The sequence below is a fragment of the Indicator indicator genome, chromosome 24, assembly GCF_027791375.1.
Source record: "Indicator indicator isolate 239-I01 chromosome 24, UM_Iind_1.1, whole genome shotgun sequence".
Taxonomy (NCBI): Eukaryota; Metazoa; Chordata; class Aves; order Piciformes; family Indicatoridae; genus Indicator; species Indicator indicator.
This window is the reverse complement of record NC_072033.1, coordinates 5,524,422-5,552,243: the sequence shown is the minus strand read 5'-3', so window position 1 is coordinate 5,552,243 and position 27,822 is coordinate 5,524,422. Positions and strand designations below refer to the sequence as shown.

At 52.5% G+C, this 27,822-nt stretch overlaps 2 protein-coding genes across 2 annotated transcripts in view; both read right to left on the bottom strand.

The window, feature by feature from the left end:
• PLCG1 (phospholipase C gamma 1) overlaps window positions 1-14,171 on the bottom strand; it is a 51,237-nt gene extending 37,066 nt beyond the window's left edge. The window contains exon 1 of the mRNA XM_054391756.1: window positions 13,970-14,171. Within this exon, the coding sequence (XP_054247731.1) occupies window positions 13,970-14,171 (202 nt within the window). The remainder of the gene's footprint in view (window positions 1-13,969) is intronic.
• A 7,460-nt stretch (window positions 14,172-21,631) lies between these two features.
• Window positions 21,632-27,822, bottom strand: part of TOP1 (DNA topoisomerase I) — a 66,931-nt gene continuing 60,740 nt past the window's right edge. The window contains exons 15-21 of the mRNA XM_054392130.1: window positions 27,567-27,752; window positions 26,378-26,446; window positions 25,634-25,748; window positions 24,815-24,942; window positions 23,710-23,804; window positions 22,792-22,941; window positions 21,632-22,427 (exon numbers count right to left, since the gene is read on the bottom strand). Of these exons, the coding sequence (XP_054248105.1) occupies window positions 22,325-22,427; window positions 22,792-22,941; window positions 23,710-23,804; window positions 24,815-24,942; window positions 25,634-25,748; window positions 26,378-26,446; window positions 27,567-27,752 (846 nt within the window). The 3' untranslated portion in view covers window positions 21,632-22,324. The remainder of the gene's footprint in view (window positions 22,428-22,791; window positions 22,942-23,709; window positions 23,805-24,814; window positions 24,943-25,633; window positions 25,749-26,377; window positions 26,447-27,566; window positions 27,753-27,822) is intronic.

Below are 27,822 nucleotides of genomic sequence, written 5' to 3'. Positions count from 1 at the left end.
ACTGATCCCCCAAGTGAGCAAAGCAGGATGCTGCTACCTCACAGCCTCTGCCCACAGCCCAGCACAACTGGGGATGCAAAGGCTGACAGTTTTCACTCACTGGTCTCAGCTTCCCAGGAACAACTTCAGGCTAGACCCAGCTGGTCTGAGGCACTTCCTATGTCCACCACTACCACATGAGCTCAGCACAGGTGAGAAGGTGGTGCTGGACCCACCTCTGCTTCTAGTGAGTTGCATGGCCTTGGGCAAAGCTCCTTCCCCAGCTGTTGCTGCACAGCTCCTTTGGTTGCATCTCTGGACCCATGGGGACAAGGAGAACATGTCACCAGGGGAGCACACAGCCCAGAGCTCCTGCTACAAGTGCCACATTGGTTTGTCCCTCCCAAAAGCCAGGCAAGAAACCACCAGGGCAAATAAAGCGACGGAGCAGAGGTGGGACACTGATCCTGAGGCATGGCCACTTGCTGCAGTCACAGCCCAAGCCCCTGAAGAAGCACCATGAGATCCCCATTCCCAAAACCCTTCCATGTCTCACAAGCAGCCAACATCTCTCCAGTGGGGAGAGGGAGGAAAAAAAGCTTGGAAAAGTGGGACAGGATGCAGTGGGGAATGTCTCTTACCCAAGTCAGCTAACAGGCAGCAGTGAACTAGCAGGGTTATTAACAGCAGCACCTCCACACCCCCTCTGAGGGACCAGCTCTCTGCTCTTCTGGATGCTCTCTTCCCTCTCAGGATGTTTTGCTGCTGGCATGGCCTTTGGCAGGGGTGTTTCCAGGGCATATGGAAGGGTTTGCTGGAGTTAAAAAGCAAGCATTGGCCCAGTCCCACAGCCAGGCTCTGCTTCCCCAGCAGATGAACTTCTCATACAGTGTGCTACACTCCCAGGGGCTCTCCCAGGTTCTCCCAAGCTTTCTCCACATCAATGGAAATGGAGCATCCCATGCAAGCTGGTCACCAGGGCTCCCTTTGCAGTCCAGGAAGGGATGTTCACTTCAGTCCTACACAAACATACAAGCTAGGTGAGATAAACTTCTTAGGAGACACGTCTCTTCCACTTCCACTGGAGAGAGCACAGCTGGCCCTTACCTCATCTCTGGGACAGCCAGCAGGGAGCATAGGGGAAAGAATGAAGAACAAGATGAGTCCAACTGATATTCTGCCCCCAGATACCTTCACTGTGCAGTCTGGGGGTGTCTCTTGGAGGTTATCTTCTCCATCTACAGCATGGCACAAGCACTCAACTTACTTTAGTACAGCTGCTATGAGGAGAGGTGAGCCCCAAGCAGCATGAATGGTCTGCAGTATGAAAGCAGAGTCACACTTCGTGGTGCAGAATTCACCCAGTCTGCTGGAAAGCAGGAACTTTGCTGCACACCAGTGATCCTGAGGAACACATCACCCTGTCCCTCCAGCACAGCCCTGCAAGGGCAGCAGTGGAGAGCTCATGGAGATGGGCAGCTAGATGGCAAACATCAGACGAAGGCCCCAGCAAAACCACTCCTGGCAGGCTTTGGGACTCTTGCCCTCCACGGAAATTCATCTGCATGAAGTTGTGGGGTTCTGTACCAGGATTTTTGGATTCTACCAGTCCAGGACTGCTGGTTGCATCTGCTTCTGGGGTGTGACACTGGAGCATGTTTCCACAACAAAGAGAGGCAAAACTACTCCAGGTAGGCTAAGATTTCCACTTTTTCTTGCATGGACACTGCTCTTAAGAAGTCAGTGTCCCTTCTCCAGATGAAATAAGGCTGGTGGCAGCCTGCAGAGCCACTCTTCTGTCATCAGCCTGGTCTGTTTGAGAGGCACAAGCTTCCACTGACTCAAATGGAAAGGGGAAGCTCAGCACCAGTGCTCCTGGGCAGACTGTCTGTCTAGGGATGGCTCCACAAGCCACCCTCAAGGTGACCTTTCTCCTGCATGGCATCCAGGGCTGCATCCCCCTCAGCCCTGCCTGGGTGAGAAACATGATGGCCTTACGGGAGCACAACAAAAGGGAGGGAGGATGAGGGAAGCTGAAGAAGTGTGAGCACAGCTCCTCCAGACTGCCTCTGCCACTCTTCCTCTCCCTGAGGCCCTCGAAGGACCCAGCAGGGAACGACACTTCTTTGTAACATCCCCACAGCCCTCTCCTTGAGCTTGCCACTGACATCCCCAGGCTCTCAGCCTGGCAGTGGACTCCCACCCACTGCCAGTGGAAAGGGAAGGGGATGGGACCAATCAGACTGGCAAGAAACAAGCAGGAAGATGGGCAGACATGGCAATCCAGAAGACCTGAGTGCACAAGGTGGTCAGAGGCACAGCTCACAGCATGACAGCTGGAGCCTAGGTGGACCAACAAGGAACCCCTGGGTGGCCAAGAGCAGCAAGCTCTCCTTGGAGCTCTCTGCACCCAACACCAAGGGATTCATGCTCCACCACAAAGCACATGGAGACAAGAGTGACCAAACACTGTCCCTAGGACAGGGCACAAAGGTGAGGAGTGAGAAGTGGACAGAAAAGATTTGTCACACTGGCAGCAAATGCCAGTGATGTTCAGATGCCATGACTCAGCTTCCATCCATCCCAGCAGACGATGCAATCAAGTTTCTGTGACAGCAATTTAACAGCAAAGATGACTGCAGGCCAGGACTGCCCCAACCCTGGACCCATTCCAGGTCAGGTTGTTTGGGGCTCTGAGCAACCTGCAGCAGTTGCAGATGTCCCTGCTCAGTGCAGGGGGGTTGGACCAAATGACTTTTAAAGGTCTCTTCAGCTCAAACCATTCTGAGTCTAAATGGCAGGAAGATGATGGTTGGGGTTTTTTTATTGTTCTTATTCTTCTTTGCTGGATTGAGGCACCTGGAAGCTTTTCTGCTGCCCTGGGGCAGGGACAGTCTGTGTCAGCCAGCTGGGCTGGGGGTGACCATGTGGCTGTCACTGCATTGCTTGTCCCTGAGAGGACACACTGCACCCAGCAGTGCTTGTGGAGACCTTTTTGCAGCCTTCCAGCACTTAAGAAAGATAAGAAAGCTGGGTAAAGGACAGTCAGCAGAGGAGATGGTTTGCTCCTGGTCCTAGCAGGGCTTGAGCTCTTCAGTGTCAGGGTAAAGTTGGAAGAATAGGATAAAGATCCCATCTGCTGCTGAGCCATTCAAGGTCACCACAACAACCTGACCTCTTCACCTACTATACTCAACTCAAAAACTGTTTTGATTCAACAAGGACTGAGTATTTGCTAAAGCACAGATGTGGTTCCAGATGTGTGCCCTCCCCTAGATCTCCCTCTCTGCAGGAGAGGCCCCAGAGGGCTGTACCATTTCCACCATGCAGGGAGTAGCTGAGGCACCTCCTCATGACACCTCCTCCTCTTCACTCTCCATGTGAGTCCCTTCCACCCACCACACTGTGAGCCAGGGAAAGAGGCAGAGTTACCAGAGCAGCTGCTGGTGAAATCAAACCTGCTCTGTCCCAGAGTGCTTAGAAATGGAAACAACAAACCTGCCCTTTTCAGCAGTTCTGCTCTGGCTGCACTAACCACCCATGGTGCTGGCTTCACCTTCCACCACCAAGACCAGAGTATGGTTGATAACCAGTTAATGCCAGCTTCTCCCAGCACCATCCAACTGAAGATCTCCAGGCACTGAGCAGACACTACCTGAGCCACACGTTGCCCTAGCAGGAGACACTCTTTTCAGTTGACATGGCAGAAGCAGGAGCTTTTGGTGGTGCTCTTTACGCCAGGCTCCTCTACCACTCAGGATCTGCTCTGATTTTTTGATTCTCTGAAGCTGAGGAGGGCTGTGAGCTGGCAAGGAGTAGCAGGACAAGGACTGCAGGCTTGAAGGAGGAGGGGGTCCAAATTTCCCCAGGACCCCAGCCAGAGGAAACAAAGGTGGATGAGTAGCACCTGTGGGACAGGTCCTGGCAGAAGTACCTGAGCAGGGCAGCTCAGAGGGACAAGGCAGCAGGCTCTCTGCTTCTGCTCTGATGCAGCCCAGGAGCAGAAGAACCTTGCCCTTTGCTCACACCAAGAAGGACCACGTCAGACAGCACCCAAGTGCTCAGCAAACAAACCAAGCCAGCCCCCACCCCACGTCTCCACCAGCTGGAAAGCAGATTTATAGGGTGCAGATTTACAGGGCAGGGTGCCAACGGGCTTAAAGTCCTCTTGGACATCCTGTGCTCCCAATCCAACCAAGCCCTCACCTGCAGCCATCCTGCTATCCAGCTTGGGTTAAGGGCTGTGGACTGCAGGTGTGCAGACAGCCCCTGGAGAGGGTGAGGAGGGGGTATGAAGGACACAGAAGCAAAGGCAGGAGGGATGTCCTTTCATCAGCAGAGCAGCCAGTGCTTCTCAGAGCAAGTAAACAGGAAAAAGCCTCTCCAGCAGCTGCTCTACCCAGCCTCCCCGCAAGGCACAGCCTGCTGTGACAGCTTTCCTTCACGTCCCCTCTCAGTGACAACCATTTCCAGCCCTGGCTGATCTGGCCTAGTGCAGAGAGATGCTCAGGAGGAGGATGGGGCCCTGCACAGTGCGAGCTGAGGAGGAGAGGAGCACGATGCAAGTCAAAGAAGCCCCAGCAGAGGTGGAGAGCAGGGCAAGGCCACGCTGGAGCAGCTCATGGTGTCAGGAGCCTTAGCACTGCTGCATGACACCAAGAGTGCACTTGTCCCTCCTGGCACCACAATCTCAGCAGCACAGCAGGATGGACTTCAGCAGGGTACCCATGCATCCAGCTGCTGGGTGATGTGTTTTGAAGCCAGAGGGAAAAGGCAGCCCAAAGCAAGCTCAGTCCCACCCCAAAGGTCACTCCCTCCAGGGCCAGGGTGGGAAGGCAGCAGCAACCACATCATCCATGGGAAGGCAGCAGATCTGCACACACCCCAGCAGTGGTAAGGGCTGCGGTGAGCAGAGGCTGAGCTGCAAACAGGAGGCAGCACAGCTCTGGGTGTGATGATTCCATGTGCCAAGGCGAGAGAACAAAAGTCAAGTTTCCAAGAAAACAAAAGTAAATGTGTTTGTAGTAGGGTGGGGGGAGAAACAACCCACAAAGTACAGTCCTGCCCCTTCTGCTGGAGCTCTTAGTTGTTTCATCCTCAAGGCCAGAAGACAAGATCCTCAGTGCCAGCTCAGCAAAGCATCCTGCTTGTGGAAGCTCACATGCTGGACCACAACCTCTGCCAGGGCGATTTTACAATGTGAGTTTGTCTGCCTGCATGAGGCCAGGTGTGCTTTGGGGCACCCTAATAACAGCATCAGATGTGATTGACCAAAACCTTAGAACCACGAGTGTTTGCAAGCAGAAATAGCAGCTACATAGCAAAGCAAGGAAGAGGTCCATTTCAGACTTTGGAAGGCTTTCCACGGCTCTCCAGCCAGCCCAGTTCAGGATCCCCAGCTCCAAACTGAGCTGGAGAATCACCAGACCAGACAGGCAGCAGAGATGAAGCTGAGGAAAATCACAGAGACCTTCAGGGTGTGGGTTGTCAGTGTTGGAAAGCTCTGCTGGCTCCTACAGCTTTAGAGTTGCCAGCTTCTGCTAGAGACACCAGCCCTTGGCCTTTTGGGTGCTCAGGCTGCTCCAGGACCATGTGTCCTCCCACCATCTGATAATCAAGGTGTTTGATATGCAACGGGGATATACCAAGAGGCAGCAAAGTGCCCAGAGATAAGGAGAGCAGGGACAGGAGCCATGAGCCCAGCAGAGCTGTCAGGCAGAAGCAGAGAGCCTCACCTGCAGCTCCAAGAGCTGGGGGATCTTCAGAGAGGCAGAAAATTCTCAGAATCAGGGGTGTCTCTCCTTTCAATCAATGTCAAAAAGCATTTCCCATGCAAAACAGCTCTTGGTACAACATGCAGATCCTGGAAAGGGAAAGACTCAAACTCCCTGGCAGGAAAGCTTTCTCCAGCACCAGAGAGTCCCTTCAGGAATGGCTCCAGTCACCATGTCCCCCTCTCAAGGGCTGTCCCCAGTCTGGGAGACATCCTCCCACCACTGCCTGATGTACCACCTCCAGCAGAGAAGCCACACTGTTTGGAACAGATGAGCAGGGAGGCCAGAGCAGAGGAAAAGCCATGAGCTCAGCACCACCCCCATGCACAGCAGGGTTCAGTCACTGCAGAGGATGTGCAGACCTGACCCCCATCTCCCATGCCAGCAATGCTGGCAGGAGAGCAGCAGCAGCACACACCAAGACCAGGAGAGCCAGCAAGCCTCACAGGGGTGCTCACATGTTTCTGTGAACATCCCTGGCTGCCAGACACCAAATCATTTTCTCCACACAAGTATCTGTTAACACACAAACCTTTCTTTTACCCTTCTTTAGATAGGTATCCTTCCAGTTGCTTTATTTCAACACCATCTCCCACCATCCACTCTCCAAGATTCTTTAGCCAAGGAGAAGAGGGAAGATGTGGGGGGGTGAAATTTCAAAGGCATTTTGAGGGCTTCAACATTTAAGCCCCACTGATTTCTGATTTCTACTGTCCTTAAACTTTAGAGCACACTAGAAAACACAAAATGTCTTCTCCACATTTCCACAGGTTCAGCTGATGGTTCAAACTCAGAGCTGCACATGGGATTTTGTGATGGAAGCCCCAGAGCTCCTCATCACTTTCCTCCTTTGGTGAACTCTAACGAACTATGGTCCACCAAGGGTGTGGTTCTGCTGCCCATGCAGAACTGGCAGTCACCATGCTCAACAGCAGGCTGGTCTGGGAGAAGTCTCACAGCTCCTGCCAGCCAGTTTCATGGCCTGGATGAGATGCTCAGCACAAACCATTTGCAATGCCAACCTCAGCAGGATCCCACTTGGGCAGAGCCAGAGGAGATGGGCACTCCCCTTCCAGAAGTTTCAGAAGTTACCATCCCAGGGCTGAGTTGCTGCAGCTGGTCAGAGCAGGACACCAGCAGAAGCTTGTGTGACATAGCTAAACCTGTAAGGCAGCCTCACCTGTGCTCTTGTACTCACAGCACTGCTCCATGCCAAGCAAGTTTTACACGGTGCAGTGGTGGCACTTGGGTCACTTCCTAAGGGACACAACGGTCCCAGTGCTCGCTGGAGAGGAAAGTCCCAGCTGAAGAGCAATGCAGGAGTTCCCAGGATCACAAAACTTAAACGGAGGCTGCACCCCCGGGGCAACTCAGCGTTCAAGCCTGTTCTGCCAGCGCACTGCTCAGGGACAGGGACTTCAGCACTGCATCCCCCCAGACTCCTGCTGAGAGGGCAGACAAGTCTGCAAGATTAGCAGAAGGTCAGAGCCCTGCTGCGGCAGGGCAGGCGATGGGCATCGCTAGCGGCCGTCTTCGGGGCGCTCACAGGGCACACCAGAGCGATTAGATAACAACGGAGCCGAGCAAACGCTCCGCGATAAGAAGGGCTGCCCCCGCGGTGCAGGCAGGGGAGCCGAAACAAAGGGCAGTAAAAGGATCACAGATGGGGTTGGGCGCCTGCTGGCTCGGCTCAGAGATGGGGCACGTTAAAAGGCCTGTGTGAAATCCCACCACAAACCCTGGAGATGGGAGCACAGGAGGTGCTCCTCTGCAAAGCCAGATGTTCAGATCCAGCTTACTCGGATGTTCCTCTCACCACACATGGTGTCCAGCCAACACGGCTGCTTGCAGGCAGGGACAAAGCCAAGCTGCACTCCTGCCTTGAAAAACTTGGAGCACTCAGGGCCACAGCGTAGGTAAGAAGTGCTCAGCCTGACGCTACACAAAACCTCTCCAGCATGCTGTAATGTGTGGGCTTAAAACCCTTAAGCCAGCACCTTCCACACAGCTGACTGCAAATGAAGGGACCAGGCTGCTCTCTAGGTTGAAGACAAGCTTTTGAGATGCCAAGGGAGGAAGTAATTTGTGATGTGTCTTAGTGCTGCATGAGTAAGGGTCTTGTAACCTGTTCCTCCTGGAAGATGCTACTGAGAAGAAGAGATGACAAAGGAATGTAAAGTGAGAGGAAGAAACTGTTGCAGTTTGGAGATGAAGGCAGCTTGTTCACTTTTCCCAGTTTCACACAAATATCTAGGAAGACCTTAGAGCAGCCTCCAGTACTTAAAAGAGGTCTACAGGAAAGAAGGGGACCGACACTTCATCAGGAAGTGCAGGGACAGAACAAGGGGTGATGGTAGATTTAGATTAGATATTAGGAAGAAATTCTTTACTGTGACACTGAAACAGGTCGCCCAGAGAGGTTGTGGATGCCCCACCCCTGGAAGTGTTCAAGATCTGGTTGTCTGGGACTCCTGAGCAACCTGCTCCAGTTGCAGATGTCTCTGCTGACTGCAGGGCAGTTGGAGTAAATGATCTTTAAAGGCCCCTTCCAACCCAAACCACTCTGTGATCCTTCTAATCAGGAAGGGAACTGGTAACAACACAACAGACCCCTTCACTCAAGAAATTCCCACAGCAGAGCTTCAGCAGGGGATGCTTGAACCATACAATGGTCCCAAGCCATGCTCTCACCTTCATGCTGCAGCAATTTGTGCAACCCTCTGCTCCAGGTTCCTCTCCCCTGCTACAGTGAGGGGCCACATCCGGCACCTGCAGTGTGGTCAGTGGAGCAGGATGGGGATCTGCCAGGTCAGGAGCCATCCTGCATCCTAAGAGGATCTGATCCTGAAGTCTGTTTATCCTTGCAAGCCATTCCTGGGTTGCTCACTACTCAGGAGCTCCAAGGCTCTCAGATTGCCTCAAATAAGTAAATTAACTGAAAAAATAAGTTGTGCTTCAGCAGACTGACAGAAGAGGCAGGTAGTTGGAAAGGATGAGGTGGGTACGAGCCATCCTTCAGAGTCACTCTGCATTAATATTTCACAGTTCCTGCCTTTAGCTCTGCACAGGCTTTTCTCCACCTCCACGGGGCTGAGCTCATCTGACTGAGAGTAAGAACACAGCCAAGGGTTTTTTTCAAAGGAGGGTTTTTTTCCCCCCTCCTCTCTCTCTTCCCTATAAACCAAACATCTGCTCTGAATTTTCAGCTCACTGTCTGAACAAACTCTGAGTTTTCTGACGTGTTCCAAAGCAAAACAGCTCAATTAGACACTGGCCTGTAACACCCCAACCCCCCTCACCCCAGCATGTGGAGTTATGAATGCAAGACCCAGTTATATTAAAGAAAGAATTACATAACACAGGAAGTGTAAACAATATATCTCTATATATAATAATAAAGGCATAAAAGACAGCTGAAGGGAGGGATTAGCTTTGCTTTGCTTTGGGTGATTAACAAAAAGAATAGAAAATTATTAGAGCTCTTCCCACCCTGCCAGCCAGGCCCTTGGCAGAGCTGATTAGCAAGAAATCAATGCAGTGGTAATTAGAGCTGGTCGAGCCCCTCCCGCATCAAACTTCCAGTAATTGACCAAAAGGACTTTTTCCCCCCACCCCCCCCATAAACCAGGATTGCTTTCAGCACAGCTTCAGTTCTGCGAAAATGCAGCAGAAGGAGGGGGCTGCTTTTTAAAGCAGAAGGATTCCCACATGGACAGGTTTGCTCCCTCCTCTTCCTCCCTGCTCCTCAGCTGATCCTGCTCATGGAAAGTGAGCTGAAGAGCTTAAAGAAGAGCACGAGATGGGTCCTTCCCAACACAAGAGGTTCTTCATCTGGGAGCCCAGCTGGCTGGAGCCCCTGCTCTGCCCACTGCTGAGTCAGAGCTGCTCACGGAGGGGAGGAGTGCTGAGGATGAGCACACAAGGTCACTCTTTATGCGAGGCTCACAAAGCACTACACAAGGGTCACAAAGCCAGGGAGATGAAGGAGAGGGCTGTCACACCCTCCCCACTCCTCTCAGTGTATCACAACCCCAACACCTCCTGGGTTGCAGGCTGGAGGAAGGCAAGGCTGATGGTGGCCAACGAGGCTGGCTGGTTGCCTCTGCATGCATATCATGTGTGGTGATGCCACAATCCATCAACCACAAATACTCCCTGATCATCATCCCTCTGGTCCAGCCTCAGTGCTGATAAGAGATGCTGTTCAACGCTGTAAGGCCTTTGTCCTTACGAGGCAAAAGCTCCTTCCAGAGGCCAGCTCAGCTCCTGACTGCTTCAGTAAGTAACTCAAAATAAAAGATGTCACATCACCTCTGACCACAAGCAGCACGGCCAGTGGAGCTGGCAGCCACACATCTGTTCAGTCAGGGAAAAGCTATCAGACCAACAACTGCTGAGGCATCAAAGGAACATAGGATGGGGGTTTCCCTGCATCCTTTTCCAAGCATGCTCCTTGCCAGCAGTGAGGTGACCTGAAGCCTGCTCAGGCTCTGCACCAGAAAGCCAAAGCAACACCAAACACAGCTTTGCATGAAGGTGAGGGGCAAACAATTGGTTGACTGTTGCAACCCCCTGGAGTTCAGAAGAGATGAGAAGTACTGACAGCCAAGCACCCACAGATCCTGGAGAGGTGGCAGCTCCATGACACCACTGTCACTGACATTGAAGCTCTGAAACAAGCAGCACCATGCCAAGAAACGATGACTGTGACTGTGCCCAGAAGTCCTCTCCTACTGGCACACCACAGCTTTAGACCACATGCCTGAAGCCACCTGGAGATGAGCCAGCTGACCCTCTGACCCCTTATGCACTGCCTGCCATGCAGCAGGAGGCTTCCTGAACTGCAGCCACAGAGCTTGTGCTCTTCCCAACAGCAATGAAACCTGCTCCCCCAGCACTGCCCACTCCTCCTGGGATCAAATAAACTTCTTGTTTCTGCAAAACCCACCAGCTGCAGAGACAGGAGCACAGATCTTCCATGCTGAGGTGTTCATGGATACCTCTCCAAGACATGGCCATCTACACAACACACACCCTGAGACCTCCATGTGTGATAAACCATGAATGCTTACCTGCCCTGAAATGCATAAAAATCCAGAATCATTCCTACTTCAACAACTAGCTTGTGTCCAGCAGGTTCTGAAGCTCCTTGCTAGTCTCCCTATCCCAAGAAACACAACATTCATTACTGACCCAGCAGCCTTTGGTTTGCAGACCCTCAGATACTGTCTGGTGGAGATGCTGTTCTATGTGCAGTAGCATCTGACCTCCTGACAGCTGGCTGCTCTCCTCTGCTCATGGCCTCACTAATACTACAAGTTAGGGTCAAACCAATACCACCATGAAAAGCAATCCCCAATCTTCCTGCCAGCCCCAGCCTCCTAGTCCTCATGCTAGCACAGCTTGTCTTCATGAGGATAACTGGGTCAGTCACTGCTCAAGGTTAAAACTGCCCAGCACTGAAAGTGATCAGCTTGACTTCAGATTATTTCCCCTTCCAGTTCCCATCACTGCCATGTGAATGCAGCACCAGTAAAGCCTGGTCTTCATAGAAACATAGAATTGTTAGGGTTGGAAGGGTCCTCAAGGATCATCTAGTTTCCAAGTCCCCTGCCACGGGCAGGGACACCTCACACTAGATCAGGTCACTCAAGAGCCACATCCAGCCTGGCCTTAAAAACCTCCAGGGATGAGGCTTCTACCACCTCCCCGGGCAACCTGTTCCAGTGTCAAGGGGTGGCTAAGCCAGAAGGGGAACACATCAGAAGGGCCATGAGGATGATCAGAGGGCTGGAGCACCTCTCCTGTGAGGACAGACTGAGAGAGTTGGAGCTATTCAGTCTGGAGAAGAGAAGGCTCCAAGTAGACCTTATCTTGGCCTTCCAGTATCTTAAGGGGGCTTACAAGAAAGCTGGGGAGGGACTGTTTAGGGTAGTGATAGCACTAGGGGGAATGGAGCAAAACTAGAAATGGGTAGATTCAGATTGGATGTTAGGAAGAAGTTCTTCACCATGAGGATGGTGAGACACTGGAACAGGTTGCCCAGGGAGGTGGTAGAAGCCCCACCCCTGGGTGGCTAAGCCAGGAGGGGAACAGTCAATGTGTTTGCCACGTGAAGTGGAGCTGTCAGACACCTGGGTTTCCCCAGGCATCCTTTTTCCGCTCAGAAAGTGCATCCAGCTAAAAACAGGGAAGTTGGCCAGCACCCCGGCACTGCTGGCCACCGATCGCACGGCTGCGCCTCGCCTGCCTAGATACACAGTCCCTGCCTGTGTACACAAGCCTGGGCTTCCACCTGCAGCTCCCACTCTTCTCTCCAGCAAGCGTTACAGCACAGCTCTACTTCTCAGCCCCATGCAGGAAGAGGGGCTAGAGATGGGTGCTGCTCAGGGTGCTGGGTGACACCAGGGGAGGTGACTGAGGACTGGACGAGATGCTGGGTGAGGCCATGGGGAAAGCATCTGGCATCAGAGATGCCAGGAAGCTGAAGATAGAGCAGCTCTTCAGACTAACATCCTCTCCCTCTCCAGCATGGCACATCTCACCTCTTGGGAGGGCTGCAGCACTGTAGGAGTATCACCTGTGGTAGGAGGCACATGGCAGGCATTGAAGAGCCCATGGCCAGCAGCCGGACAGCTCATCTTACCAAGAAGTCCTCACAGCTAGGACGTTATTGCCATTGTTACCACCACAGTTTGGGTACAGGAGTTAAAGTGCCCCTGAAGTTCAGGTCCCAGTCTCCCAAGGCCTGCAGCACATGCTTAGGTCTGCTCACAGGAAAAACTGCCCATATAGACATTGTTGGGGAACTCCATCCCACCGTGTGCCATGGACCCACATGGGCTGTAGACACTGTCAGAGACCAGTGCCTTGCCAGCAAAGCAGACGGGTGGTTTGCTTCTGTTTAAGAACAATTTAATCCCAGGACCAAGGGAGTGCCATGCTCTCCTTCCTTTCCCACTGCCCCAAAGCGCCTTGAGGACACCCTGGGAAAGGTGTGGGGGAGCTTCACATCCCAGAGATGCTAATAGAGCCCAAGGCTCCTTCCAGATCAGCCTAGAGACAATCCTGGGGCACAAGCTAGAGGTCTCCAAGAGTCTTAAGGCCAATCAAAGCACTAGGGTGGAAGCACTGGCATTTTGTGGTCCTCCCACAGAGATATGACCATCACCTCCACCTCGTCTCTTGATCCCTTTCATGACACTAAAGTGTATTCAACTTTCCATCCTCGACCAGCAGCACTTGCCAAGAGAGAGGATGAACCCCTCCATGGCCTCGCTGCATCCCAGTTGGATCCCTCAACATGAGGGAGGCCAGTGGGAATTACATCACATTGCCTTCATGTGTCCCCTCTTCCTCACCTGCAGCACTGAACAGGGACACTGTCCTCATGCTGGGGTGAGTGGGGACAGGAAAGGAAACTTACGAGAATCAGGAGTAACCTGGGAAACCATCACTGAGGTTCAAAGTTTCCCAGTGTGGGGCCTCCCAACCCTCTCCCTGCCCACCCATGGCTGTGGTTTCACACTCACATTTCTCATGCATCTCAGTGGAGGTCCACAGTGCGCGGGAAACTGCAGTCACTGCCCATCACTGCACCCACCTCGGCACCCCCAGCCCTGCACTGACCGAACACCACTGACCCCGTGCCACCAACGCTGGGCAGAGGTACAAAGGGAAGAAGGGCAGAGGAGGGAATTGCGATGTTTTGGGTTGTTTTGTTTTCTCTTTCTGCTCTTTTCTCTTTCATCTCATTTGTTGCTTCGAGATGCAACCTCCAAAAGGGCTCTCAATTAACCTCCTTTTGAGGCTCCTGGTGGCTTTCAGACGCCGTTAGCCGAGGTACCAGCAGCTGGTTTATCCCAGGGGAATTCTAGTGCCCAAGAAGGATGCAGAAAGTTGAGATTGTGGGTGGCCGCGGCAGTACCGGCCCTAGCATCCCCCCGCGGCAGCCGGTCACCGGAGCCGGCCTGGGCAGGGGAACCGGACCGCTCCTCCGCCACCCCGGGCTGGTCCGGGGGAGGTGCCGGGCAATCTTAGGGGTTTATTTGTTTGGGTTTTTTGCCTTCCTCCTCCGCACCAAGCTCCACGCCGCTGAGCACCGGCTCCCCGGGAGGGCTGAGGTGCCGCCCCGCACCCATGGCCCCGAGGGATCCGGAGCCCTTTTCCTCCCCTTCCTGCCCGGTTTCCCGGTCGTTTCCCGACCCAGCACTCACCGGCTCCCTCGATCTTCTCGGAGCCGCGGCTCCAGGTGATCTGCCGCGTCTCCAGCTTCACCTGGAAAGTTTTCCGCTCGGGTCGCTGCGACTTTTTGGAGTAGAAGAGGGTCATGACGGTGCCCACCTCCAGGCTGCGGCAGAGCTGAGCCGCCTCCGCCTCGCTGGCAGCCCCGGGGCCGCTGCCCGGCCCGGCCGCCATCAGCGCCGCGAACAAAGGGGAGCGGGAGCGCCCGGAGCGGGGCCGCCGCCGCGCTCAGCGCCGCGCCCCGAGCCCCGAGCTGGGAAGGGAGGAGGAGGGTGGAAGGAGAACGAGGAGGAGGAGCGAGGAAGGAGGAGGGGAGAGACGAGAGAGGGGCGGAGCGGGGGGACGGGCCCTGGGGCCTGCGCGGGGTCAGAGCGGGGAGCGAATCCCCGGCATGGCCCGAGGTGGGAGAGTGCGGACCGCAGCGGGGGTCGGTCACGGACTTTGCTCCGCTGGCTGCGGGACACCAGTGCTCCCCGTGCTGTGCTGGGGTGGGGAGTGCAGCCCGCAGCTCGGGACGGTCTTATTGCTACCTGACCCACAGCATGTCTGCAGCGTGGGGGTACCCTGCCTCCCGCAGCATGGCTACGAGCCCCGAGGGTACCCTGTACCCCATAGCGTTGTTAGACTATGGAAGTATCCTGCGCCTCAAATTGCTCCTGGGGTGCCGAGGGTACTTTGCACTCCACAACACTCTTGGGGTGCTAGGATTACCCTGCCTCCCACATGCGTGGCCCACATAGGTCCCTGGTGTACCCTGAACCCCACAGCACAGCTTGGGCACTGAGGATAACCCTGTACCCCACGTTCATGGCACACATAGGTCCTCAGTGTGCCCTGCACCTACAGCAACATTTGCATGGGGTCCTGGGTGTGCACCAGGGGAGCTTTAGGTTGAACATTAGGAGGAACTTCTTCCCTGAAAGAGCTGTCAAGCCCTGGAACACTGGGCACTGGTGGAGTCCCCATCCCTGGAAGGATTTAAAAGCTATGTAGACATGGTATTGAGGAACATTGTTTAGTGGACACCTGGCAGTGCTGGGTTAAGTTGGACTTGGTGATCTTAAAGGTCTTTTCCACATTAAAAATTCTATGATTCTATGATTCTTCTCTTCTTGCCCTCCTGGGGACATCCTCAGCCCTATTGTGCTGGGACAGGTCAAGAGGGGTGGCTTTTGCCGGGGACAGTCCCCTCTGTCCTTTTGCTGCTGGCATCATGACATCGCCCCTCACCGGAGCCAGGCCTGCAGCCAGCGCAGCTTCCTCCCCATAAATCACAACTTGACTCATGCTGACATGGAAAATGGGATGGGGCTTGTGGGGTGGCAGGCAGCATCCCATTCCCAGTGTATGTGCGAGGATCTGGGGAAGCTCTCCAGCCCTGGCAAGAGGCCACACAAAGCGAGGCTGGTGAGGGGATAAACAGTTGAACTGGGAAGCATTTCAGGGTGGTTTGCTCCATTCATGTAGCTAAAGCCTGCAATTTCCTCTTCTGCACTGTACTGGCCTTCTCTTGCCCTCCTCCTCCCCATCAGGGCACCCCAGGGTGGGCTGGGCACTATCCCTGGAAGTGTTCAAGAAACGTGTGAATACAGCACTTGGGGCATGTTTTAAAGGCCGTGCTGGTGTTAGGTCAATGGTTGGACTCAATAATCTTAGAGGTCTTTTTAAAACAAAACAGCACTATGATTGTATCACCCACCCCATCAGGAGATGTTGTCCAGGAGCTGGCCTGCCTGAGGGTGAGCAAGGCTCCACTGCAGGAGAGCAGTGAAACGGAGAGATTGGAGGAGTTGTACCCTTGTCTATAAATGCATAGATGTCTATCTAGGCTCTATACACACACATACATCTGTTTGCAGCCCCACAGCATGGCAGCACATAGCTGAGCAGCCCTTATCTCACCCTCCAGCTGGTGGGTGGGTCTGGAAGGAGCATCTAAGTGAGGCACCACCACTGAATGTGAGCAGCTGCCACTGTCCTGCTGCTCCACACACCTTCAAAGGGACAAGTGAGCACACACATGGAGCCCTACAATGTTCACGGTTGTTTAGGATCCTACCCAACACCTGGGCACCAAAAAGGCAAGGAAAAAGAGGTCAAGAACCTAAAGCTGCCCTTATAAAACTGACTGGTCTAAGGCATCATCTTAAGGGATGATGGGGCACTGGGGATGTGCTCAGCTAAGGCTGAACTGCTGGGAACCTACTGCTGGGAACCTGCTGGTGAGAGCCCTGGGGTGAGACTGGCACAGGACCCTTGGAGTGAGCTGCTGCCGGGGAAGTGGCTCCGTGATTGTGTAATGGCCCTGCTCGGGACCGGCAGGAAGCAGCCGGCTCCCAGTGGTCTTAAAATAGCTGAGCATTATGGGCACACCCTTGTTTTTGAGGGCAAAACCTGAGAAGGGAGTGTGGCCACTGAAGAAGCAGGAAAGGTAACTCCCTCACTCCCAAAACCGCAGGCTGACACTGATGGAGAGCACCTGGCACAGAGCATCCTCAGCCCCAGAGCCCTGAGTGGCCAGCACCTGGAGGCGGCGGTTTGCGATGAGGTGTCTGTGATGGATAATTTTTCTCCTCTGAGTTTGACTAATCGCTTTCAAGCCTTGATTAGCTCTCCATGTCAGCAGTGCTGCATGCTGAGGGGTGTCACAGTTTGGTTTGACAGAATGTGAAAGTGCTTTTGTCTGCCTGCTTCCTGCCAGCCTTCATTGCTGTTCCCAGCTTCAGTACCGGCCAGGTTGTGGGCAACTGCCTCTGGCCCCTCACGTAGTGGAAACTTCCATCCTATTCCTGTTATCCTATCTTGCTCTTCCCTGCCCAGGTTGTGTTCTGCAGCAGGTCAGACATGTTTTGCTTTTGAAGAAATTCCCTGGATCATGTTTGCCATATGGCTGTGGAGGGTGGGGGGCTTGCAGAGCCTCTGGAAAATGTTTTTTTTTCCCCTCTGAGCAGCCCCAGAAATTTCCTCCTTTGCAGTTCCAAAGCATGGAGCACCATCCCTCTTGTATCCTGCAGGATTCATGGAGCAGCTGCATCCTCCACACAGGAACGGCAGCAGGCTAACAGCCAGGTGACCTCCAGCTTCAGGACAGCCCCTGGCTTTACTCAAGGACTAGGGAGCAAAATCCAGGAAAACAAAGTCCAGAGGCCACCTCAGGGGTGAGCACTGGGGGTCCCTGTAGCCCCACATCATTTTCCCACCCTGGGGATTGTGTCTTGAGAGGAGGTGCCTGAACTTCATCTGAGTGAGCAGCACTCAGCATTTTGCAATCGCCAGGAAAGAACTGTAGAATAGAATTATGGAATCATTTTGGTTGGAAAAGACCTTTAAGATCATCAAGTCCAACTATTAACCCAGCATTGCCAGGACAGCACTGAACCATATCCCTCAGCACCACATCTACCTGGCTTTTAAACCTCTCCAGGGGCAGCCTGTTCCAGGGCTTGACAACCCTTTGGGAAAGACATTTTCTCATGTCCAACCTAAGTCTCCCCTGGTGCAATTTGAGGCCGTTTCCTCTTGTCCACTCACTTGTTCCTTGACTCCAACCTCCTTTTAAGTTGTAGAGAGACAGAAGGTCTCCCCTCAGCCTCCTTTTCCCCAGGCTGAACAACCCCAGTTCCCTCAGCCGCTCCTCACAAAGATTTGTGCTTTACACGCTTCGCCACCAGGGAAAAGCTTCCCCGAGCCCTGCAGCCAGCAGGAGCTGGAAAACCCGCAGAGAACGTGGTGCTGAGCTGCCTCCAGCCCCGAGGTGGTGTCAGCAGGCAGAGAGCAGCACAGGGTGGATTTCTGCCGGGAGCTGCTGCGGATGCTGGCGCGGTGTCGGCTGTGCTCACTGAGGAGCCGGGGCAAAGCCGAGCCCACAGGCAGGGCTGTCAGTCCCCGGCTTTTTCCAGGCATTGCAGTATCCCTCTGGATTACAAATGGCCACCTGATGGGAAAGCCACTGCAGTTCCATGCCCTGGTGTCCCCATTCACTGGAGTTCCTGGGGAGCACATATGTTTCTGGTATCCTGAATTCACCTGGTTTCAATTCCCAGCCCCATGATCCTGTCAGACTTTAAGGGGGATGGGGCTGCATCCAATGGGTTTACAGCCTGCCATTGGGCCCTGGCCATTGGCTCTGCCTCCACAAGATCCAGTTTCAGCCTAAATTTTCCCTCCTCCACCGGTCACATGGACACTGGTTTGGTTTCTCCTTGCTGCCAAGCACAAGCCCTGTTGTGGGGCAGGAAAGCCAGACTGGGAGAGTGGCATGGGGGCAGGCAAAGAAACAGTGCTGTGATGGTGGGATGAAGAACGGAATGCAGCACGTTTCATGGCCATTTCTCTGTTTGCACAGTGAGTCAGTGGGACCTGGGAATTCTCCATTTAAAGTGCAGGATGTGTGGTCCTGATCCTGCTGTGCCACAGGCAAAACAGACTGAATTCTCCCCAGCCCCCTGCCTGGGACAAGATCTGTGTTCGGAGGGAGCTGAGCAGCTTTTCAAGGCCTGATTCTCCCTTCCACCCCAGCCTGGGACACCAGTATGGCCTAAGAGCCACATGCCTCAGCCTGGGCAGGGGCACCCCATTGTGCCTGGGGAGAGGTGGATCTGCCAGCAGTGCTACTGGGGTAAGGCATCCCTACACATCCCACCCCACTGTGTTGAATGGGGCTGGGACAGAAGCACATTTCCCAGTTAGGCAGTGTGGGGAATTTAATTCATCCCAGTCTGAGTGTGGGGAGGGAGGGAAGGAGGCTGCAGAAACAGAAAGGATACTTTCATGGACTGCATTGTTCCAGGCACGGGCAGGTTGGGACCACAAGCAGCCCCTTTCCCTGTCTGCTGGCATTTTCTTGGCTGCACCTTAGAAAGGCCCCAGAGGGTAAGCAGAGCCTCTTGCCAAGTGCTGCCTCTTGCCAAAGCCAGTCTGCAGCCACACAAAATCCCAGGCGTCTCGCAGCAGGCAGCAGGAAGCCCTGCTCGGGGCTGGCTGCGAGAGGCTCCCGTGTCTGGCTGTGCCGACCCCGCAGCCACCCTCGCAGGGTTGGGAGCCCAGCAAGGGCTGCCCCAGCACTGCGGTCACTGAGGTGCTTGTGGAGGAGTCAGGACCTGTGTCTGCTCCAGGATCCCCAAGGACATCCAGCCCTAGGCTGCTCTTCGGTGGCAGGGAGATGGATACCTCCATCAGCATCATTCTGTGTCCCTTCCTAGCCATGATGGGAGGGAGAGGCTGCTGCTCACTCTCCATCCTTATCCCTGCTGAGGGCTGTGGGTTAATAAAAGGCAGCAGAGAAACCACACCAGGAAGAGCAGCCCAGGTCTCACTGCACCCCACTGGCTCTGCTCTCTGCTGCGCTGGGCAGGGGGTTTTCTATGACCAGGTGGGAGACAAAGCAAATTGCTGCAGAGGTGGGCTGGCATGGAAACCCAGACCACAGGTCAGGTAGGGGTGAGGCAGGAAGGATCAGAGCAAGGCAGTGACATGTCACATCCTTCCCAGCTGGCAGGAACACAGGACTGCTCTCTGCCAGCTCCTGGGGCCTGTTGTTTCTCCTGCAGCAGCCAAGGATCCCAAGCATGTGTGGAACAAGCGAGACCAGACCCTGCCCTCAACTCCCCACCCTCCAGCTCCTTGTGCTGAGCAGTGCTTAGGCACCCAAGAGCAGGCCTGCTGCCCCACAGCAGCCTCTGCTCCCAACACCCCAGAGCATCCTCTGCATGAAGCTCCAGTCCTGGCAGCACTGTCCTGACCTCCAGCTGCCTTCTCCTCCTCCAGAGCCATCCCTGCTGTGCTAGCTGGAGCACTGGGCTGCCATTGACCTGCTTTCACAGTCAGAGCAGGGATGTGGCTTCCAGGCTCCTGAGCACACACTAGTCTGGGCACAAAGATCAATGCAGAGAACATTCCCACCAGCTACACTCAGTAAAGGAACCCCCACATGCTCATGATGATCTTTTGCACGCTTCCTGGTGCACCCAGCATGTCCTAGCTCTCCACGAAAGCAGCCTCTTCAAAGGAACTGAAGTGCACCCATTGAGTCTCAGAAAGAGTATTTATCCAGCATCTGCAGCCATCCTTTAGGGTGAAGACAGGCTCCTGAGCTCCTGTACAGGCTGCACACGGACACAGCTCCAGCAGGGACCAATCAGCTTCTTACTAAATGGATGTAAAATCCTTCAGGCAGTTCTTGCTGGTCTTGGGAACAGGGACTGGGCAGCTCTGCACTAAGCCTGGAGGGTCAGGCTGCTGCATTGTTCATGCAGCTTCCCCTGGGGGTGCACAAATCAACCCAAGCAAGCACACTGCTGGCATGTGGGGAACACAGATGAAGGAGAAATCTGGGGAGCAGGTGAGCTGATGGACACCTCAAGCCCAGGCACTGACATGAGCTCACAAGGCAAACAGCAGGACTGCAGGCTGGAGGGACAGCCTGGTCAGCTCTTTGTGCCTCTACCAGTGCTCCAGAACACACCAAATTCTCCACACATTGAGTGTCTGGCTACATGACAACACAGAACACAAAGCTGCCATGACTCAAGCCAAGCAAGCAGCAGTGACAGTTACTCAAACACAGGGGCAACATCAGCACTGTGGAAAGCCTTGGCGCTTCTAAAAGCCAGCCATACCCAGGTGCTTCACTTCAGATCCCTGGCATCAGCATGAACCTCCACACTCACAACTCACCCCTAATGACAACATCTGATGGCTCAATCCCAACCCACCTGGTCTTTGCCATGACCTCAACATCCTCTGTGCAGCCCTGTTAAATGAGAAAGGCTGAAGCTACACAGAGGGCAGTGCCTGCAGGAAACAGCATGGGTGCCAGGCCCACCATTCCCCCCACCAACCTGGGAATAATGTGGACCTCAGGGCCCAGGGCCTGAGTTGAAAGAACACACAGACACCAGCACTCAGTTAAGTTGTAGGAATTTATTTTAAATAACCTACAGCTGATTAAAAGGGAATTCATGATAAAAATAGAAGATACTTGTTGAGGAAAGGCTGCAGGAAATGGTCTTCGCACACACACTACGCTAACAATGCATCTAAGACTAATGATTATAGCAAAAAAAGGTTTCACATTAAAATTCTGCTTTTTAATTTTTTTAAATTTTTTTTTTACACAATTACAAAAGAAAAAAAATAAAAGCCCTAAAATCTCCAATATTTTCCTTTTTTTTTTTTTTTTGTTTATTTGGGTTTTTTTTTGGACCGATGCTCATTTCCCTCGAAATTCATTGACCTGTGAAACTTCTTTTTACACAATAAAATCTTTCAAGTAAAAGAGGGGAGTGGGGCTTAGAAAAAACAAAATGAGGGAACAAAAAAAAAAAAAAGAGTAAAACAGTCTGACAAACCTAAAAAGTAGATATTCTTGAAGTGTACAGAGCGTGTTCAGAACAAAGAGTGATGGGAATGTCATTTGTTGCCAATTTCACTTGTCCTCAAACCCCACACTCACAGCCCCCTTCCCCCACCCCAAACCCTACACGATCTTTAAGATCAGGAAGGACAAAAAAAAAAAAACAAAAAAACAAACCCAACCCCAAAACAAAACCCCCAAAACCTGTTTAAATATTTTAAAATAATTAAAAGAAATAAAAATTCACATTTAAAAACAAACAAACAAAAAAGCCCTAAAAGGAACACTCAAGTCAGGAGGCCACTTTCCCATCAGGCTTTGCTCCAAAGCCAGGTGGTGGATTGGTTGCAATCCATGTCCCAATGCCATGATTGGTTTTGCAGTGACAAATTGAAGAAGATTTGGGATTTTCCATGACGATAGTGAAGGCTGCAACAGGTGCGTTGGGTTTCTTAAACGTTTTGTCTTCTCTGTTGAATTCTGAAATGGGGTGGGACTGGGGGTGGGGAGGGGAAGGGCAGGGGTTAAGGAGTCCATTTTCTATTAAAATATAGAAGTTATTGCAAAACCCTAACTGTAAAAACGCACCAATATAATTGGAGTTTGTATACAGTAGCTAAAGATTCCCACGCTCTCAGTGTGATGGTGAATTTGCCTGGCGGAAGGTTGACAAATCCCCCATCCACTTGCCCTGCCTCAAGAGAAAAACCCACACAAACCAGACAGCTAGAATTTGGATCTCTGAAACATTTTTAAATAAGTTGTCCATAGGACAACTGGCTCAGCTCCTTTAGGATATTTCCAGGTTATGCTTTCTGCAGGATGTTGGCTGTTTTAGCTGATGCTCACTTGCCCCTTTCCTCCCCCTTCCCCAGCATCCAAGGACAAGTAAGGCTCACAGTTTATCAATCTCCCTAAAAACCAGGCTACTCCCCCTTTATTTTCCCATAAAATTCAGCTCATTAAAAACAGGTTAAAACTCATAGTCTTCCTCTGCCATGTCGATAGCCCAGGCAAACTTCTCTCGCTGGGTTTTGTTATAAATCTTCTCTATAGGAATTCCCCACTTCTTACACCTGCAGAAGAGGAGACACTGTTAGAGCACAGCACAGGCACTTGACCCCTTGCTGAGCAGCAGAACCACCCTGCTCTCCCCTCAGCACCTTCCCAAACTCTGCTCCATCACAAGGCATCACCCAGCTGGGCACCAGCAGCCTCCCAAGCCTCCAAGACCCTGCCTGCCACCTTCCAGTGTGGCGCTGGCTTTGGCTGGCACATTACACTTGCCTCAAGAGGCTCTTTTGTAACTCCTTGAAGCCAGCCAAAGAGGTAAGAGACACAGAGGCCCTGCTCTCAGCCACAGCCCTTGTTTGTCAACTGGGGGAACCAGACAGCAGTGCAGGGGTGGCTCCTTCCAGCACACCCCACACAGATGCTTACCAAGCAACAGAGATCCTGGGATCCAGATAGTTAAGTTTGGAGGTGCCCAAAGCAATCTGCTTGTTCTCCTCCCTATCTGTAGCCTGAACCTCCAGTTTCATCAGTTGCTCTTCAATCCTCTGCACTGCTTTCTTCTTGCTCTCCACTGTCCTGGGGTGGGAAAGAATCAAAGTGTTTAACTCCTAATGCCCTGCTAGGCTTGAGATGGCAGCACCGAGGGAACCCAAAGGGACTCTGCTCAGGGTAAGCAGTACCACCAGCCAGAAAGGGCAGCTGTGCAAGCACAGATGGTGACACACAAGACTCAGCACATGCAGTTAAGAACTGACATTTTCAAAGAGGCAGAGCTGAAATCTTAAGCAGCAGTTTTGCTTTACAGGGTTGGAAGCAACAGCCTGAACTGCACTGATGCTATGCACACTGCAGAAGCAGCCCAGCTCTCTTACAATCATGCTGTGAATCTCCTGTCAGAGCTCACTCACTCAGCACCCCTGTGGCCATCTGCAGAACCTACACAGTGCCCAAGACCATCTGTGCTGTGGGCTTCCATCAGAGCAGAACCCCAAAGTACAGGTGCAATCGTGTTACTCCCTAACAAGATGCCAGTGCTGTACACTGGATCCACTGCTCTGCCTGGCCCTGGGGAGCAGGGTGATGGACCACTGACTGGTGCTCACTTCAAAGGATTGAAAGACAGCAAAGACTGATGCTAGTGACTGCACCAGCAACTGCAGCATCAGACCACCCTGCAGTCCTCAACTTGGAAGGCCATTTCTTTGTGAACAGAATAGAGAGGGGGAAAGAAAGTCCGAGGAAGTCTTCCCAGATCATAGGCTGGGAAAACAGAACACAGGGTGTAGGACCCATGTGGAGTTGAGAGCACTGGGAACACTGCACACCTAGTAACACCAGCCTTACTTTTTAGACTTCTCATCCCTCCGGACCTTGGCATCGGCTTTGGCGCTTTTCAGTTCCCTCCTGGCATCAGCTAACTGCTCCTTCTTGGCATCGATCTAGGAGAGGCAAAAACCAGACAGCAGCACTGTGAACAAGCTGCTGGCAACTTTGGCAGTCACCCCTGGGCAGCATGACCCAGGGAGTTGGGTTTGTGACCATGTTCAGAATCCAGCAGCAGTAAGAGACCCTTCTGCAGAACAGTTAGGCCGCTGGCCTTTCAGTTTGCTGCAAAGCTCACTGTGGTGACACCTACCCCTCAGAAAATGGGGCCACACTCATTTCCAAAGGCAGGGTGGTGCTGGAAGCTTTATTCCACAGCTACAATCAAGCAGGCCAAGGTATTGCCTTGGTCTGGGTCTGGCCAGCAGACCCCCCTGGCAACTTTTCTGCCTTCACTGTATCCCACCATTACCAGCTCTCTAATGGCAACATAGAAGGATGATTTTTTTTTTTTCCTCAGCAGGAATCAGTTCTTGCCCCAAATCCTACAGGCTGAAAGCTGTTAAGGCTTCAAGACAGTTCTTCTCCAGCAAATTCAAGATTCAGGGAGATGCAGCAATTTGCAGCCTCTGTTCACCCATTCCCCTTAAACATCCCCCAAGCCCTATAATGTAGGGAGAAGGCAGCCATGTTAGGTGTTGCAGCAGCTGGGGACACTGCAGTGCTAAACCAAAGTCCTTATTGTGAATTTTTTTCTATAGCCAGACCAGGAACAGACCTAACCCCTTTGGATCTCACAGCCTTCACCAGAAGCAATCTGCAAAGAGATCCAGCAGACACAAATCAGAGCTAGAGACAGCTGCTATGAAGGGATAGCTAAGGGATGAAGGGCAAATAAAAGATCTGGTCTTTGTCTTTACAAGCAAAGAGGACTCAGACTGAGGTGGCCCTTTCAGCTCACTGCTCCTCTCCAAGCAGGCCCATCTCTGACACAGCAGTAACCAGCTCCTGACAGGGAAAAGCAGGCTCTGCTCCCGAGTCACCCCAAGTGAAAGGAAATGCACCTCCCAAGATGCAGCACTTGGAGCCCTGCCCCAGGCCAAGAGCTGGGCAGGGGTGTGGGTACCTTGCTCTGCAGGTTCATCATGGACTTCTCGAAGGTCTTGGGTGGAGCCCTCTGGTGGTTACACAAAATGGCAACTGCCCTGTTGGCACGGTTATAGGAGAGGATCTTCGCGGGGATGTTGTCGTCCGCTGCAAAGCACAAGATTGTCAACAAGTGAGCTCCCAGGCCTGTGCAGCCCCAGCCAACGTTCCACCAACTCTGCAAGCTCACAGCCACTGCAGAACTGACCTTCCCCTCTGATGGGCTGGCCTCAACACTGCCCATCAGAGCCTGACAGTGTCCATCCTGGGCCCTAACTCTTTCTGGGATGGCTTCTTTGGTAGCAACAAACCCAGCATTTGCTGCTCAAGAGAGGGGAAGCATATCTAGAGCAGTGGACAGCAGGACCATACTGCTCAAGACACTTCACAGATCCAGCATGCCCACTACTCTGTTGTTGAAGTGCAAGTCAGCAGTGCTTGATGGAGAGGTTGTGAATGAGCAGCCAAGAAATATGGGTCTGTTACAGATCCACCTGCTTTGCCTGCCACCTAGAGCACCCAATTTAACAGAAAGCAGAAGGAGATTTGGCAAAGGATAGGCATAAACTGGCAGGACACCATGTGTTCACAAATCAGCTTTGCCCTGCCCCAGTGCTGGGCTGCTCAGCTACCCCAAAAGATTGTCTGGCAGCAGAATGCTTTAGTCAGACCTCAGGTGACCTTGCACTGTGACAACTGCAGTGAGGAAGTGGTGCACAGACGTAGGGCTTGTGGTTAAGCCAGGCCTATACTGCAGGGTAAGATCTGCTCCCCCCATGGTTTCAAGGGCAAGACTTACGATTAGTGAGCTCCTTGAGCTGCTGCTGTAGCGTGATGGAGGCATTGTAAGTACGGAATACCTTGGCTGTCAGTCCCTCCATAAGGTCCTGAAGGTGTTTATTTAAGATACTGGTCTAAGGAAGCAGAAAGAAGATGACAGCATTAGAAATGACCACAGTGCCTGTGAAATCTCTGGACACACAGCTGATGAAAACACAGAGCTCATTGCTGAAGCCTGGTGTACTCAGACCTCACCACAACAGAATGGCCACAACATTACTGAAACCACAAGGAAAGTGAACCAACACGTATTAGATTGGTAACAAGTACCACAAGTGGTCAAAAAAAGTTTTCTTCATTGTGGAGGTTTTGGTTCCCCACTTGTAGAAATGTGCCTGTCCCAGCCCAGGGAAGGTGCCAGAACCACCACAGTGCTCTGAGAGAGCCAAAAGTGCAGATGGAGATGGAATCTGAAAATCTGTCACCTCACACATTCATCACCTCCAAGCTCTGAAAAACATCCCTAGGTCAGAGTCAGCCAGGCTGATGAGGACAAAGCCCATCACTTCAGGAACCTGTGGGCACAGTGGACAATGCAGACACCAGACTGAGCCTCTTGATGCCTTTTTGCTGCTCAGGCCAGCTCTGGAAAAAAACTGCCAATGAAACCATTTCTGGGTCAGAGCAGCTGTCAGTGCCTGGTGCAGAGCGAGCCTGCTTATGGTGCTCTACCATCATTCCTCACAATTAGTGATGTGCTTACATTGAGGCGGTCAAAGAGGTCATCCTCAGGCTGCTTGTTCTCCATGAACAGCTGAAGATTCTTAAACACCTGCAGGAAAAGAAAACCAGTAACTTCAAGCACATAGGCCAGGCAGCACTGGGTAGCAGTAATACACAGGAAGCAACAATGCCAGGGGGCCACCTAAACTGTTTTCAGGCAACAGTGATGCTGCTGGTGGATGTCACTTCCCAGCAAGCAAAGACTCAGCCCCTAGTTCTTGTGGTGAAGGTTCCTCCCCAGCTGACAGAGACGCCAAAGCTACCAGCTTTGCCTCACTCTTCATTATTACTCTAGTCAGAGACCTCTGACCCATTTCCCATGGAGTGAAGCTACCAAAGCTCAACCCTTCTCATTAAATGTTTTGTACAGTTCCATCCCAAACAAGTCTCACTGGGATAAGGAGAATAATCAAAGCATCTTTGAATATAGAGAGACCAGAAATCCCAGCTTTGTGTGCTGCAAATCCCCACTTCCCAGCTTCTCTACAACACACATTCTTCTACAGATACCTAATACAGAAAGATTTCCGGTTCCACAATAATCAATTCCCTGTTGTAAGGACTGAAGAGACACTAACAAGAAAACAAGAAAAACGTCTTCTTCATTAAGCAAGGAAGTAGCAAATCCAGCCCCTGGGTTTTTCAGCTCTTCTGCTCTGCAAGGAGCCAACACTTACTGCCCACTGCTGTTAGTTACCACAGCACCATATATGCAGTATCTAACATGCTGGGGGCTGCAGAGCTGTGGGCCAGATGCAAAGCTCTTACACCCACACCAAAGTGCCATCCAGCACTATTTCAGAACCATTTATACTCTTACTTGTCTTATGGGCCTAGAATTCCACCATCTACAGGTGACAAAACCAGCTCTGCTGACCAGAATGAGACCCAAAAAACTCATCTAACAGCTGTTACAGCTATCTTAGGCAGACTCTTGAAACTGTGACCAGAGGGGAGAGCAGTGAGATGTTGGAAGTATCTCATCTGCTGGATGATGTCACACCACCAGCAGGCTTATTCTCCGTGGCACTGCCGGTAAAAAGGGAGGAACATGAACTGACTTATTTTCTGGCTAGGTAGCAGGGATGAAGGGCCCTGTTATTGCCATGAAACCTGCATTGCCCACATCTTTCTGGAATTCAGCCTGTATGTCTGTGGAGATGCCTTACCCTCTTCTCCACAGGGACTTTGTTGTAGTATCGGATGGAGTCCTTCCCGAGGAAGTCGAACTCAACCACGTATTCCTGGCCATCCAGTTCAGGATGCAGCTTGATATGTTCTACTCTCAGAGAGCAGCAGCCCACGGTGTCAGCTGTTTCTCCTTCTTCTTTCTCGTTACCAGCTCTCAGAGCAAGCTACATTTATTTCAAGACAGGAAAGGTAAGCATTTTAAACCACCCCAGTTAACATAGATGCTGGAAGCTT